At 39.0% G+C, this 16,212-nt stretch overlaps 1 protein-coding gene across 1 annotated transcript; it reads left to right on the forward strand.

Annotated features, from left to right (window-relative positions):
- Positions 1-43: 43 nt before the first annotated feature.
- Positions 44-15,816, forward strand: LOC140159649 (uncharacterized). The gene is made up of 9 exons (XM_072183144.1): positions 44-176; positions 3,653-3,736; positions 4,535-4,642; positions 5,652-5,843; positions 7,150-7,477; positions 10,250-10,365; positions 11,395-11,469; positions 14,484-14,600; positions 15,329-15,816. The coding sequence occupies exons 1-9, from the start codon at positions 123-125 to the stop codon at positions 15,467-15,469; spliced, it is 1,215 nt and encodes a 404-aa protein (XP_072039245.1). The 5' UTR covers positions 44-122; the 3' UTR covers positions 15,470-15,816.
- The last annotated feature ends 396 nt before the right edge of the window (positions 15,817-16,212 follow it).

The following is a 16,212-nucleotide window of genomic DNA, read 5'->3' on the forward strand; positions in this document are numbered from 1 at the left end:
GACAATCTTGCTATAGAGCCCCAAAAGTACATTACAGCGTCGAATCATTGCAAGCGTGTGTATATGACGTCAGGTAGACAACAACAGTGAATATTCAAATAAGCATAGTTTTGCAAGGCAAAATGGCAGCTTCCACTGGGAATGTGGTGTTTCGATTTGAAAGTTCTGCAAATAAAGTAAGCGTACAAGGATGGTCTGAGGCCTGATCTCAATTAATTACTAATAATATTTTTCTTCTTCTTGATACAGCTCAGCACCCCTGGTGGGGTAAGGCAGATGCGAGCTCATTCTGTGGTTTTCATAATTTCTAAAGATTGGTTGCGCATTCATCATGCATGATCATTGATTGCATGCATGTCAAATCACAGTCAGCTATTTATGCGTAAATGATTATTAAGCTCAATATGTCCGTATGCATAACAGCAATATAGCCGGAACCTTAGATTATTAATACACAGATTGGAATTTTCCATGCCTGTGCCCTCTAAGCGTACTCGAATTCAGCTGACGCCGGTACAGCGTACAGACCTGGCGACATCGCTTATCTTATGCGCAAAGTTTCTTTTGTGTACGCTCGCGCTAGTACGCTATTTTTGAGTTTGCTCACGCGGTACCTGACTTAGCGTCGATCCCCTGCTCAAGGCAACATGCCATGTTTCCGCGGTATGGCCGGAACCCACATGCTCTTTGACCTAGATGACCTTTGACCTCGGATGCAGGGTCTTAGCTAGCCACCCGTCTGGCTGTCATTTTAGACGGGGAGTTTGCTCCTGGGACGGGCAAAATTAATGCCTTTGACAGTCTATGCTTTATAAATTGTATGTTTTGAGATGCTAATTGACCTTTTTAGTAGACCCAATTTGTAGAACAAGGCCATATCAACACATATTTGAACTCTTTGAACCCCCAATGGGCTATAGATGTCTGGTAAATGTTTTAAAGGTCAAATTAGGACAGGCAATTTTATTCAAATGACAGGCAACTCTCAATTTCTAGCTAAGACCCTGCTCGGATGACATTAATTAATTAGTTTAATATTAATTTATTAATTTATTTATTTAACTGACCATTTCTTTTGTCATTTAAGGTGGCTGTGTACTCTCAGACATGCATGTAGTAAAAGTGCAATAACTTTGTAATTATTCAAGCATAAAACATATAAAAGTATACATTTTTATGAAGGCAAGACATCAATAAATCTTAATATAAATACAGATTTGGGGTAAAAACAACAATTTTGAAGAAAATCACAAAAAGTGAGTTTTTGGCAATATTTGTTAGGTACATCATAACAAAAAACACTCTTTCCAAAATATTTTATTTTGTTTTTAGCTCAATCTTGAGGCTCCATTCCAAAAACGTTTTTTTTTTTTTTGATATTGGCCTTATTTTTTGAGATATTGACCATATAAGGCATCAAAATGAACTTTTAAAATTCAAAACGCCTATTTGCACAAAATGATGCCCAAAATCGGAAATAGACCAAAATATAAAAAAATGAGAAAACCGTTTCTTGAGTCGATCATGCTTTTTACGATGATCATATTTGCTTACCTATAGATGATGTATTTATTGAGTTATCGTGTACCTAAATCGTCATTTTACCGAGAAAATGAACATTGAAATAATGGCCGTTGAAGTTTAAAGTGGTCACATTTTGCACTTTCATCGAATCTCACAGGAGAATCGACAGTTTTCGTTTTTGTAACTTATATTACGTGAACATCGGGTAAATCCACAGCCCCTTGAGAAGTTTGAGCGAAATCCATTCATAACTTGATATTTAAATCGGGAAATAACTTGAAAAAACCACATTTTATCAGCTAAAGCGGAGCCATTTGACCACTTGGTTTTTGTGCTTCCGTGGTGTTTCCATAAGATGCGCGCCACGCATGCAGATAAGCGTCGCGTATTTGTGCGTTAACAAATTGCGCGATACGCAACGCGATTAGTTGTTGCGCGTGTGTACCTTGCTGGTACAACAAAGATTTTCTTTCCTTTTCAATTTCAAACACGAGTGGAATAGTGAAATAAAATCCTTAAAATATTGCAGTTGGAGTTTACAAATCTGGATTTTCATTCCTTGTATTTATAAAAACATAACAAGGTACAAACATATCATAAAAACTCAATTTTGAGAAAGAAACAATGGCTAGAGTACACAGCCGCGTTAAAGGGTATAATACAATCACCAGCATAGGTCTAATCCAAGAGAATTTTATTTACCGTCGATTTTCCTCTGATTTAATTTATCAAGTTAAAGCCCAATCCAGCTGATATTATAATGTTTCACCCTGTTGACCCCTTATGACCTGTTGATGACCTTTGACCTCAGATGACATTACTTATTTACCGGTAATTAATTAAATCAATTATCAAGGTTAAACATGTTTTAAACTATACAAACATACCTTTTATTTCGTCGAGTTTATTTTGTTCCAAAATCCATGTTTTTATCTCGATTTTTGACATAAAAGAGCTGAATGCAAAACCGGTGATGCAAACTCCAAAACTTTCCCGTAGCACGAGCGCTTGATGTAAGCTCGCTTTGACGGTAATTTACGCTCACGTTTCAAGCGCGTTTGACAGTTTTTTACTGCTTGACGCAATTCTGCGCTATTCAAGATGGCGAATTTCACAAAAAAATGTGATGTATTTTTCTTTAAAATATTCCCTCATTTCACAAATTCTTTGCCACTTTCCACTCATCTAATCATCTTTTTATGTGACGGAAGTGATGATGCTTTTACAAAGGTATGTTTCTTGCTTCTTTTATAATTTTTAAATTGTTTTTTGAGACAAAAACTTCCTAGCAAAATAGCCGTTTTCACTTGTTTTCAAAAAGTTGTTTGGACCTTGTTTTTTACCTCATAGTCTCCCTCATTTATTGCCGATTGCAATGCTCATTTTGAACCATGATTATTTGAGCCACGGCGCTCGAAAAATAAGAAAAGCGGGGGGGTAGGAACAACAAATTATTCATGACGATGCATTGATTTTATTCATTTTCCAGATTTTTGATCTATCCAGTGTTGTTAGATTACCAGTTAATTAAAAATAGCAGTAAATTACGGTAAATTAATACCGGTAAAAAATGGTAAAATTAAAAGTAAATTTTAAGTAAATTATAAAAGAGATAAAATGATTGAAAAAAATTCAACTTTTTTCATAAGAGCTACACAGATACTTGAACACAGTCCTGTTTTGTAGAATATACCTCTTCAGATGAAAATCAGCTTCATTTAAATCAAGCTGAAGTTGAAAGAATTGAAACAAAAGTCATGTGGTATTTGCATACAGTTTTAGAATAGTGTTTTGTTTTCTCTCATAACAAGACACACTGAGAGCCTGTTCTGTAGACCACTCGGCACTAGACTTGATACCATAGATCAGAGAAAAAATTATGCAATCACATGTATACACATTTTCATTTTCGTGGTAGAAACACTTCTAAAGTGACCTTGATTTATCATTCTTTTGTGCAGAGTGACATCATGAATTTTTCAAGGACCAGGAGCAATGGGTGGCTTTACAAAGGCAAATTTGCTCCCCATCCCGCTTATTTCAAGGCTTGCTCTTTGCACATCTGGTTATTTGTTATTTATTGTTTAAAACTACATGTGAAATAACTGAAATTGCTTACTTTTTACAGACGGAGAGTGCAGGTAATGACTCTGATATTTGGGATGACACAGCTTTAATTAAAGCCTATGACAAAGCCATTAATTCATTAAAGGTTTGTGTAACTGTAAACTATATTCATTCCTATTAAATAAAACTGGACTTTTTCCTAAATAATTTTGCTTGTAAACAAAAAGTGGCCTTAAATATCGCACTAGAAAATTGACTTTTCATCATCTAATTTGGAAAAAGACAAAGAGATGCTAAAGTAAAAATCATAGGTATAGGTTCCATTGAGACGAAAGTTTTTTGAAATCGTATAAACATTCGGACCTTATGCAAGAATTGGAATTTCTTATCCCAGGTATTAGAGTCCAGAAATTGATTACTTGTTTTAAGAAATAAGGAAATGACAGTACTTGTTAGCGTACCATATAATTTGGAGTCATGCTACAGCCTGCAGTATGTTTGATTATAGCTGTGTTCATATTGTTGGACGTATGGTCAGCGCAAGTTGCTAGGAGTATAGTGGTAGTGTGAACGATGGTCAGCATAAGTTCCGCTGGCCAGGCGTTTGTCTGACGATTTACACCTGATAAAAGTCAGGAGTAGCGAGCTTGGTGTAATCTATGCCAGGCGTATGTTGCAATGTGAAAGCTGAGCATGTACGTCTGGCATCCGGTGTAAGTTGGACCCTTTTTTGGTCGGAACTAAGATAATACATTTTGCATGGTTAAAAAAGGTCACAGAAACACCAGAAGTGGTAGCCGATGTTTACGTAGACCAGAAGTGAATGCCTGGTGGAACTGATCGGCGTAGTGCTAGGAGTAGGCTAGGTGTAACTCAATTTGTGATCACAGTTTATAAGTAATCTTTATAAAATGCATACATGTATGATGTTTACAATTGATAGGGTGGTGGTGGGCAGTCTGCAGACGGTGATGTATTGGATGGCAAGAACAAAATCAAATCCAGCAAGCATTCAAAGAAATGTAAGAAGAAAAAGAGAAGGAAGAATAAGGTAAGGATTCAAGAAAACTGGTACCGTATCATTTTAAGCAGTAAACACACTAAATGGAAGAATTCAAATGAATATCATGAATACATGTATATCGACGGGTCAGAGCCCTAAGTGCATTTTGGGTCAAAATGAGATTTTGGTACCAAAATAATAGATAAGACCTCCTTTAATTTGCACTTGTTGCCCCTTCTTTTGAAATGAGATTGAAACCAGCATGGAACTCTGCCTACCAGCTGCTGGTGGAGGAATAAAGTTTGTTGAACCTCAAAATCAGACAAAGATTTTATTATAACTGATATATAATATTGATTTGTAGTGTTTTTTTGTTGTTGTTTTTTCAAAGTTTATTGGAATATCAAGCTAATCAAGACATTATCCAAACCTAGGAAGTGCTAACGGATAGTGGTTCACCTCCCACTTGAAGCGCTGCATCCTGGTTAGATATTCCAAATGCTATAAAACTTTTCTTTTGAACAAAGCCAAACTTTTACTCACTATTGACGGTTTCACCTATCATGGACGGTATAGGCATCATCAGAATGATGGTTGTTGATCCTAAACCAGGCCTTCTCAACTGGTGGCGCTTGGAGTCAGTCAAAGTGGAGCACAAAGTGGCGCACGGTAATTTTAATATTTTGTTTTCACATAAATCTTGAACAAAAAAGGGGTGAAAATACTCAATCTGGGCCTTTAAAAAAACCTTTAAATTCATGAGCTTTCGGGGCCGCTGCCCCCTGGACCCCCGATAAAACTTCATCACTACACCGTACCCGCTATGCGCCCGCTCTAACTCAAAAAGTCCAATTTTCCAGTTGGCGCTTCAAATAAACTAGTTGAGAAGGCCTGTCCTAAACCATCAATAGTGAATAAAAGTTTGGTTTTGTTCAAAAGAAATCTTTTATAATGCTTACCAACAAACCTCATGATTCTAATTAGTGTTATTCCAAATGGTTTTTTTTTTAAATAACTAACAGAAACTGATATATATGCAAAACTTTTTTGAACTCAGTGGAAGGTTGGAGACCACTGCCAAGCTGTATTTAGTGAGGATGGACAACTCTATGATGCTGTGATCAAATCTATCAATTATAAATCGGCAACCTGCTGGGTGACCTATGCAGGGTATGGTAATGAAGAAGAACATCATATAGCAGACCTTTTAGAATCAGGGGACATTGATAATTGTGCTTCTGCGCAGGAAGTAAGTACATGTATAAAATATAGACATGTAAATTTAAAAGCAAAGATGATTGTGAACCTTAAATAATAATTATATTTGTATACTTGTTCAGAGGACATAAGGACAGGTACATTGTAGTATGTGTGATTCAATCAGGTATGGCATATTCACCTAGATTTAGGCCTGAGTTTTGCCATTTTCATAATCCCACATACATATTATGCTGAACATATAATGTACGTTTAAGGCCATTGAAATTTGATTTCCTGTTATAAAAATTTTGCCCATGTTATGGACAAAGAATTTGGAAAAAAAAATTCATTATTTGACAATTACAATTTTTTCTAAATATATTTGTGTTCTTTGAGGTGAAAACGGGCAGCAAAATCATTTTGGAATCAGGGAATAAACAATTCAGTCTTCAGTGATCCCCTATTCATTTCTCTAGCTTCAAGTGTCTTGTTTGCGTGTATGGGTGGCACCAAAGGAGTTAATTTTTGTGAGAAATGGAAATCGCCAAAATAATGAATGATGAAAAAGTTGCTTCATTATGAGCTAACAGGAAAATGATGGGAAACAGGAAATCAAGTTTCAAGGGCTTTATATAAGCATAGGGAAAATGCATGATTTTTGAGAGCAAAATGCGCAAACCAGTTTTTGAAAATGCGCGATTTGCGCTTTTTTTCCAAAATCCGTTATTTTTCTCCCCAAAACGTTTGAATTTGCAATATTTAAAAAAATTTTACTTTTTTTCTTCTATTATATTTTCTTGCAATTATATGCGACGGCCTATTTTCTATACTTTATTTAATGTGGATTGTGTTGCAAATCATTATTGATTCTTTGATTTTAGCGAAAACTTAAAAAAACTTAAAAAATCATAAACTTCGTGGTCGGACCTAAAATGTGTGATTATGCCTAAAATGCACACATTTCAGTGTTTTTTGTGATCGTGCATTTTCTCTGTCCTTAGCTTTAGTACAATGTCCAATGTGACCTTTGATCTATAATTTGGTTCACCTCAAGTTTGGTAGTGACGCGTCAATACTCTTTTGCTTGGTTTGCGCGCATAAGCGTGCAGACAAATCGCTCCTGTCTGCGTGCGTGTACACTCAGGGCGTTTAACTTTACGCGCGCGATTCGATACTGTGGCGAACAAAATACGCACGTACGTCACTTCCAAACTTCAGATGAACCAAATTATAGTCATTAGGGTACCGGTTACCCTTACCCTTTAGGAGGGAACTCTGTGGTTTAATGCTTCACTCAATAACATATAACCAAGAGCTTTGAAAACTAAATATTTGTGTTTTCATGCTTGTTTCAGAATGATTATGAAGATTCAATGGATTACTCCGAGTATAGTCATCACACTCCACATCATCCGGGAATGGCTGGATCTGACAGACCATCTTCTAGGGGTAGTCAACAGCAGTATATAAGAACCGCTTACCCTGGCTGGCTACCTCCCTCTCCATTTCATATGTCACCATTTCCTCCTCCACCTCCAGTATGGGGAATGGCTCCATATCAAACGGTAAGTTGTATTGCCATATATAAGAACCGCTTACCCTGGCTGGCTACCTCCCTCTCCATTTCATATTTCACCATTTCCTCCTCCACCTCCAGTATGGGGAATGGCTCCATATCAATCGGTAAGTTGTATTGCCATATATAAGAACCGCTTACCCTGGCTGGCTACCTCCCTCTCCATTTCATATGTCACCATATCCGCCTTTACCTCCAGTGGGGAATGGCTCCATATCAAACGGTAAGTTGTATTGCCATATATAAGAACCGCTTACCGGGCTGGCTACCTCCTCTCCATTTCATATGTCACCATATCCGCTTTGACCGCCAGTATGGGGAATGGCTCCATATCAACGGTAAGTTGTATTGCCATATATAAGAACCGCTTACCCTGGCTGGCTACCTCCCTCTCCATTTCATATGTCACCATTTCCTCCTCCACCTCCAGTATGGGGAATGGCTCCATATCAAATGGTAAGTTGTATTGCCATATATAAGAACCGCTTACCCTGGCTGGCTACCTCCCTCTCCATTTCATATGTCACCATATCCGCCTTTACCTCCAGTGGGAATGGCTCCATATCAAACAGTAAGTTGTATTTCCACATAAGAACCGCTTACCCTTGCTGGCTACCTCCCTCTCCATTTCATATGTCACCATGTATCCGCCTTGACCTCCAGTATGGGGAATGGCTCCATATCAAACGGTAAGTTGTATTGCCATATATAAGAACCGCTTACCCTGGCTGGCTACCTCCCTCTCCATTTCATATGTCACCATATCCGCCTTTACCTCCAGTGGGGAATGGCTCCATATCAAACGGTAAGTTGTATTGCCATATACATGTATAAGAACCGCTTACCCTGGCTGGCTACCTCCCTCTCCATTTCATATGTCACCATATCCGCCTTGACCTCCAGTATGGGGAATGGCTCCATATCAAAGCAGTAAGTTGTATTGCCATATATAAGAACCGCTTACCCTGGCTGGCTACCTCCCTCTCCATTTCATATGTCACCATTTCCTCCTCCACCTTCAGTATGGGGAATGGCTCCATATCAAACGGTAAGTTGTATTGCCATATATAAGAACCGCTTACCCTGGCTGGCTACCTCCCTCTCCATTTCATATTTCACCATTTCCTCCTCCACCTCCAGTATGGGGAATGGCTCCATATCAAACGGTAAGTTGTATTGCCATATATAAGAACCGCTTACCCTGGCTGGCTACCTCCCTCTCCATTTCATATGTCACCATATCCGCCTTTACCTCCAGTGGGGAATGGCTCCATATCAAACGGGATGTTGTATTGCCATATATAAGAACCGCTTACCCGGGCTGGCTACCTCCCTCTCCATTTCATATGTCACCATATCCGCCTTGACCGCCAGTATGGGGAATGGCTCCATATCAAACGGTAAGTTGTATTGCCATATATAAGAACCGCTTACCCTGGCTGGCTACCTCCCTCTCCATTTCATATGTCACCATTTCCTCCTCCACCTCCAGTATGGGGAATGGCTCCATATCAAGCAGTAAGTTGTATTGCCATATATAAGAACCGCTTACCCTGGCTGGCTACCTCCCTCTCCATTTCATATGTCACCATATCCGCCTTTACCTCCAGTGGGGAATGGCTCCGTATCAAACGGTAAGTTGTATTGCCATATATAAGAACCGCTTACCCTGGCTGGCTACCTCCCTCTCCATTTCATATGTCACCATATCCGCCTTTACCTCCAAATGGCTCCATATCCACCGGTAAGTTGTATTGCCATATATAAGAACCGCTTACCCTGGCTGGCTACCTCCCTCTCCATTTCATATGTCACCATATCTGCCTTTACCTCCAGTGGGGAATGGCTCCATATCAAATGGTAAGTTGTATTGCCATATATAAGAACCGCTTACCCTGGCTGGCTACCTCCCTCTCCATTTCATATGTCACCATATCTGCCTTTACCTCCAGTGGGGAATGGCTCCATATCAAACGGCAAGTTGTATTGCCATATATAAGAACCGCTTACCCTGGCTAGCTACCTCCCTCTCCATTTCATATGTCACCATATCCGCCTTTACCTCCAGTGTGGAATGGCTCCGTATCAAACGGTAAGTTGTATTGCCATATATATGTCACCATATCCGCCTTTACCTCCAGTGGGGAATGGCTCCATATCAAACGGTAAGTTGTATTGCCATATATAAGAACCGCTTACCCTGGCTGGCTACCTCCCTCTCCATTTCATATGTCACCATATCCGCCTTTACCTCCAGTGGGGAATGGCTCCGTATCAAACGGTAAGTTGTATTGCCATATATAAGAACCGCTTACCCTGGCTGGCTACCTCCCTCTCCATTTCATATGTCACCATTTCCTCCTCCACCTCCAGTATGGGGAATGGCTCCATATCAAACGGTAAGTTGTATTGCCATATATAAGAACCGCTTACCCTGGCTGGCTACCTCCCTCTCCATTTCATATGTCACCATATCCGCCTTGACCTCCAGTATGGGGAATGGCTCCATATCAAACGGTAAGTTGTATTGCCATATATAAGAACCGCTTACCCTGGCTGGCTACCTCCCTCTCCATTTCATATGTCACCATTTCCTCCTCCACCTCCAGTATGGGGAATGGCTCCATATCAAACGGTAAGTTGTATTGCCATATATAAGAACCGCTTACCCTGGCTGGCTACCTCCCTCTCCATTTCATATATCACCATATCCGCCTTTACCTCCAGTGGGGAATGGCTCCATATCAAACGGTAAGTTGTATTGCCATATACAATGTATAAGAACCACTTACCCTGGCTGGCTACCTCCCTCTCCATTTCATATGTCACCATATCCGCCTTGACCTCCAGTATGGGGAATGGCTCCATATCAAAGTAAGTTGTATTGCCATTATATATAAGAACCGCTTACCCTGGCTGGCTACCTCCCTCTCCATTTCATATGTCACCATTTCCTCCTCCACCTCCAGTATGGGGAATGGCTCCATATCAAACAGTAAGTTGTATTGCCATATATAAGAACCGCTTACCCTGGCTGGCTACCTCCCTCTCCATTTCATATGTCACCATTTCCTCCTCCACCTCCAGTATGGGGAATGGCTCCATATCAAACGGTAAGTTGTATTGCCATATATAAGAACCGCTTACCCTGGCTGGCTACCTCCCTCTCCATTTCATATGTCACCATATCCGCCTTTACCTCCAGTGGGGAATGGCTCCGTATCAAACGGTAAGTTGTATTGCCATATATAAGAACCGCTTACCCTGGCTACCTCCCTCTCCATTTCATATGTCACCATTTCCTCCTCCACCTCCAATGGGGAATGGCTCCATATCAAACGGTAAGTTGTATTGCCATATATAAGAACCGCTTACCCTGGCTGGCTACCTCCCTCTCCATTTCATATGTCACCATTTCCTCCTCCAACTCCAGTATGGGGAATGGCTCCATATCAAATGGTAAGTTGTATTGCCATATATAAGAACCGCTTACCCTGGCTGGCTACCTCCCTCTCCATTTCATATGTCACCATATCCGCCTTTACCTCCAGTGGGGAATGGCTCCGTATCAAACGGTAAGTTGTATTGCCATATATAAGAACCGCTTACCCTGGCTGGCTACCTCCCTCTCCATTTCATATGTCACCATATCCGCCTTTACTTCCAGTATGGGGAATGGCTCCATATCAAACGGTAAGTTGTATTGCCATACAGTGATCATTCAACATAATACTTTTGTTTATTTAAATTATTCCCATTTTGTACGGTCACATATTGTTGTGAATAATAAACTGTTTGTATATATAACCTGTGAAGTGCATGCCTTACAGTTTATCCTGCTTTTGTCTGAAAGTAAATATTTTGATAAACTGGTAGGACTGCATGGCTGAAAATGTGATGCTTTGTTTTATGCACTTGTATAGCAAAGAATCTGTAGATCATGCATTATCATGATTTAACCAAGAAATCGGAATCCGTGTACGATACTAAGAAGATATAATTATCCTCTTTTTTCATTTTCCAGCCACAACTTGGCCAGAGTACATTGCCTGCTGGTTTCCCATTTGTGCATATGCCTAATTCATCAAACACTTCAATGGTAAGGATATTTTGGTTATCAAAAATATGTATAGCACTGTATATTGATGCTATTGGGAATCCGGCAACATGATCGTGGAGAGTAAGGTGCCTACAGTGAGGGGTCTCGTTATATATTTGGAGGTCATAGGTACATATTTTAAAATTTGGCCCCAATTTTTTATTTTTGGCTGCTTAAGGGGTCATCCATTACCATTACCCCCTATTTTTAGACCTAGCGCAACCCCTGCCCGAGTTTATAACCCTGAATATGTCATTTTAACCTCTAATTTTTTTTGGCTGTTTAAGGGGTCATCCATGACCCCCTTTTCATAGACATAGCGCAACCCCTGTTACTTTATTCAATGTTGAATGTACTCTGGTCACTCTGTCTATACTGAAAAAGTGAAAACACATAAAATTCTGCCTAATTATTGAAGTGAGAATACTGCTATGATATGGCTTACCACAAATTCCGCTAGAGACACTGACCAATTACCAGCCCTCTTGGCATAGGCCAGTGACCACTGATCAGTCATGTTGTATGCACATAGAACATGGAAAGGGGATAAGTTGACATTTGATTTACATAGGCATGTGCCAGGGATTATACCTAGCTGTGAATCTGGCTAGGACATATGTGGTGCGATCAGGCAAAATCAGTCTGAAGTCGGACTGTAATGACTGTAAACAGCATTTGCAAAGCTACATTTGGCAGAAAACCCCATTTGATTTGATTTGATTTGAGTTTATTTATGCATATCATTCAATTTACATTATAAAAACATAAAATATAAAAAAGACAATAAAATTGCTTTTAAAATTACAATATACAATACAATTGCAGATATGCATAGGATATTTCCAAAGGGGTCCTTTAAAGCTTTTAAACATTGCGCACATTTACATCAAAAATATCAAAAAAACTAAATATGATACCATCAAAAATCAAAAATTATTATTGCACAAATATTAATCATAAAGCCAATATGTGTACATCCATATCAAAAAACGATGCACCTGCCGGCCGCCACATGTGTTCCACTTCACAAAACAGCCAGGAATGAACACCAGACCCACCCCCAAAGCGGAAGCCACATCAAATCATCCCCAGTCACACGATTTAAGAATACAGAGAACATTCCCCAACTATATGTGACTCCGGGATAACTCGAAGCGACCCCCAACCCGGAGGCGAGTCCGGCACCCATTGCCATTATGTGAAATGAGACACATGCAGCAGCCAACAAGCGCACCACCCTGACACGGATGCACACATATTGAAGACGTGTATGAAAAGGCAAATCCACCATGATTAACTGGGGTTCAATGCCAGCCCCCCCCCCCACCAACCCAACCACCACAAAAAGTCCACCCAAAAAAGCACACCAATCCCCCCCCCCCCCACGTAAAAAAATAGCTAGAAAATGCCAAAATAATTCCAGAATAACCTAGAATAAAAACCCAGGATAATCCCAGCAAAAAGCTGGAAAAAACAGCGGTAATTTGGACGGGATAAGCTAGAATAAATAAAGCTGGAAGAAAAATCCTGGCTTTCTGCAGGAAATTAGAAAGCTTGGATAAAGCTGGCTTCTGGCGGTAATTTGGACGGGATAAGCTAGAATTTAATAAAGCTGGAAGAAAAATTGAAATCCTAGCTTTCTGCAGGAAATTTGAAAGCTTGAATAAAGCTGGCTTCTGGCGGTAATTTGGACGAGATAAGCTGGAATAAATAAAGCTGGAAGAAAAATTAATATCCTGGCTTTCTACAGGAAATTTGAAAGCTTGGAATTCTCGGCATTTTCTAGGAAAAGCTGGTGGTAATTTGGACAGGATAAGCTATAGAATAAAAAAGCTGGAAAAAATTTGAAATCCTGGATTTCTGCAGGAAATTTGAAAAGCTGGCTTCTGGCGGTAATTTGGACGAGATAAGCTGGAATAAATAAAGCTGGAAGAAAAATTAATATCCTGGCTTTCTACAGGAAATTTGAAAGCTTGGAATTCTCGGCATTTTCTAGGAAAAGCTGGTGGTAATTTGGACAGGATAAGCTAGAATAAAAAAGCTGGAAAAAATTTGAAATCCTGGATTTCTGCAGGAAATTTGAAAGCTTGGATAAAGCTTTGAATATAGACAACCAGTTCAAAAGATGTGAGCAGTTAAAGAATTTCTTATTATAAAATAATAGGAAACAAAAGGAAATTCTTCATTTGTTTGACTTTATGTCAAAGTCAATATTGCCGACTTGTGACTGAGTTTGCTTGATCACATCACATATTATCAGTTAGTGAGCAATTTGTGGTTTTGATGCATTTTTGATTAGATATGCATGACCAGAGTATACTTGGAATTATAACCATTGCTTCAAAATATTGTGGGCTCCTTTTGGTTTTACTGGGATATGATGTTTCCAATATTGCAACATTTCAGGGGTTGAGAACCAGAAAGCCTTAACTCACTATGACCACCTCACAAAATGAGCATTAAGATTACAAAACTTTTTGAGATTGTCAGATTTTATACCCTTTATAATCATACCCAACATGTTAGGATAGGTACTTGCTTTGGTCTTCAAAAATTAATATTTCCTCCAGAATGTTCTCTTGTTTTCTATTGTATGGTGTTGTACCCTGAGTGACTTTATAGAGGCCCTGCATGCTTTTATCAATTGGGTCCAAACAAAGGATTTGAACCGGTGGCGCAGTGTAGTCCATTCAATCAAATATTGTCATTAACCTATTTGATGGTAGTGCATTTGTTATGTGTGTGAGACGACCTGTCACGGTAGATTGCAATCATGCTTTTGTTGAATGCATTTGAGTAGTCCGCCATATTTACACGATGAAACGTCATATATGCACAACCTCTATACTCATTTGTTGGAGCAGGTGATTGTGCGTTAAGGCTTTCTGGCTCTCAACCCTTGATTTGTTCTTTCATTGCATGCTATTGTATTGATCTGGGTTTCAGAAGTAGCACATTTATCAAGATTTATATCCTTTGTTGATTGTGTAATTGATTGCCATTTAATTTTGTAGGGTCTTCCAGCAGTTCCTCCTCCCCCTGCACCAGATGTAGATGATGCAGATGATAGTGGTATACATTCCATGCTGATGGCTTGGTATATGAGTGGATACCATACAGGCTACTACCAGGTCAGTCATCTTATTCAAATTCCAATCAGCTGGGACATTTTATTTTGCTGTCCGATTCAAGCAAATGCACTTCTGTGTTTGGACTGTAAGCCCACTCACTCATTCTGAATTACATGCTTTTGTCATGTGTAAGAAATGTAGTGTGTAAATGTACTGATGTTTTGTTACTTTTTGTATTTTGCAAGTACGTGTAATTCAAATAAATATTATTATTATTAAGTGTAATGCACATGGTATGATCATCAAGATAACTCGATGGTATGATCAAGAGCTGTTTGCATTTGGTTATTTGGGAATGATTAATCATCAGCTGTAAAAAAAAACCCAAGGAAAATGGGAAGATATTGTTGACAGAATCCAAATTTGAACCAATTTGCATATTATGAAAGTTCTACACATTTTGCTTTGAACCTCTGAATATCCCTAGGGGATGTACCTGTTTGAAAGTCCTCTGAACCACAGCAGAAAAAACTCAATTACCAGCACCCTGACAGAACCAACTTTCAGGCCTGGTCTCTATTGTTCAATGCAATAGAACACGATTAAACCGCCGGTTCTTTCAAAGTGTTGGCGGTTGACAGGAGGTTAGGTTTTGAAGTCACTCCTTACAAGTAATGTCAAACAGGTGATACACTTTAATCAAGACATTTGAAAAGTAACACTTTTGTCAATAATTGTATCATGTGTAAATCAGTTTGTCAAAATGTTGATATTAATTGTTTTTACAGGGTTTAAGACAAGGCAAGCGTCTCAGCTCACCTAACATGACAGCACCAAAGCATGACAGACATCAACGTAAGCCTGTTTTAGAGACAAATGATCTATCTGTAGCTAGCGACTCAAATAATACAGAAGATGATGCCAGATAGCACTAGCTGTGTATTTATGTACTCTTAAGGTATTATAATGGAGGGTTGAAAATTAAACAAGGCAAGGAGTGTATAGGTCAGAGATATGCAGAACCAATGATATTCTGTCAAGTCTATTCTTGTGTAGTGGTGGGCACAGGCATGATAATTTGCAGGTTAAAAAAGCCTGAGTTTAGTTTTTATTGCCCAAATTCACACTATTTTATTTGTAGTCAATTTCCCACTGTATTATTTGTTAGGTTTTTCTGTGACAACCAAGCCCAAAAGACTTGTACTAAGACTAATTTCAAGTTACGCATTTTTGGAAAACAAAGTTTTTGACATCTTTGATTCCCAATTATCAATATTAGCATTTTATTAGCATAATATTGCATTTATTAGCAAACGGGTACCCATACTCAAATTATGAATGGTTAGACATGTGCCAAGTCTTTGAATTTTGTTACTGCAATTGTAAGAAAACATTGAAATTTGACTTTTATTGCCAGTTAACTTAAGATTCAAGCTATGTTGCATTTGAAAATCCAATATAGTTAGTGCTGTATTTCTTCTCTGTTCTGGTTGACAGATCACACTGTAAGTTATATTAGGACCATTCCCAAAACTTGTTGGGGGCCTGATGCAAAATGGGGGGGGGGGGCCTTTAAAAGTTTGACCCTCCTAAAAGGGGCCCGGGAAAATTGAGTTTTTATGCTTTCTATGGGGTTGACCCAATTTTTGAGATCTGAAAAGGGGGGCCCGAA

Source organism: Amphiura filiformis, chromosome 8, assembly GCF_039555335.1.
Source record: "Amphiura filiformis chromosome 8, Afil_fr2py, whole genome shotgun sequence".
Taxonomy (NCBI): domain Eukaryota; kingdom Metazoa; phylum Echinodermata; class Ophiuroidea; order Amphilepidida; family Amphiuridae; genus Amphiura; species Amphiura filiformis.

Coding starts and splice junctions, on each gene's coding strand:
- LOC140159649 (XM_072183144.1), top strand. CDS start 123: ATGGCAGCTTCCACTGGGAATGTGGTGTTTCGATTTGAAAGTTCTGCA. Junction 7,478..10,249: donor GAATGGCTCCATATCAATCG/GTAAGTTGTATT, acceptor TATCAAAGTAAG/TTGTATTGCCATTATATATA. Junction 14,601..15,328: donor ACCATACAGGCTACTACCAG/GTCAGTCATCTT, acceptor TTGTTTTTACAG/GGTTTAAGACAAGGCAAGCG.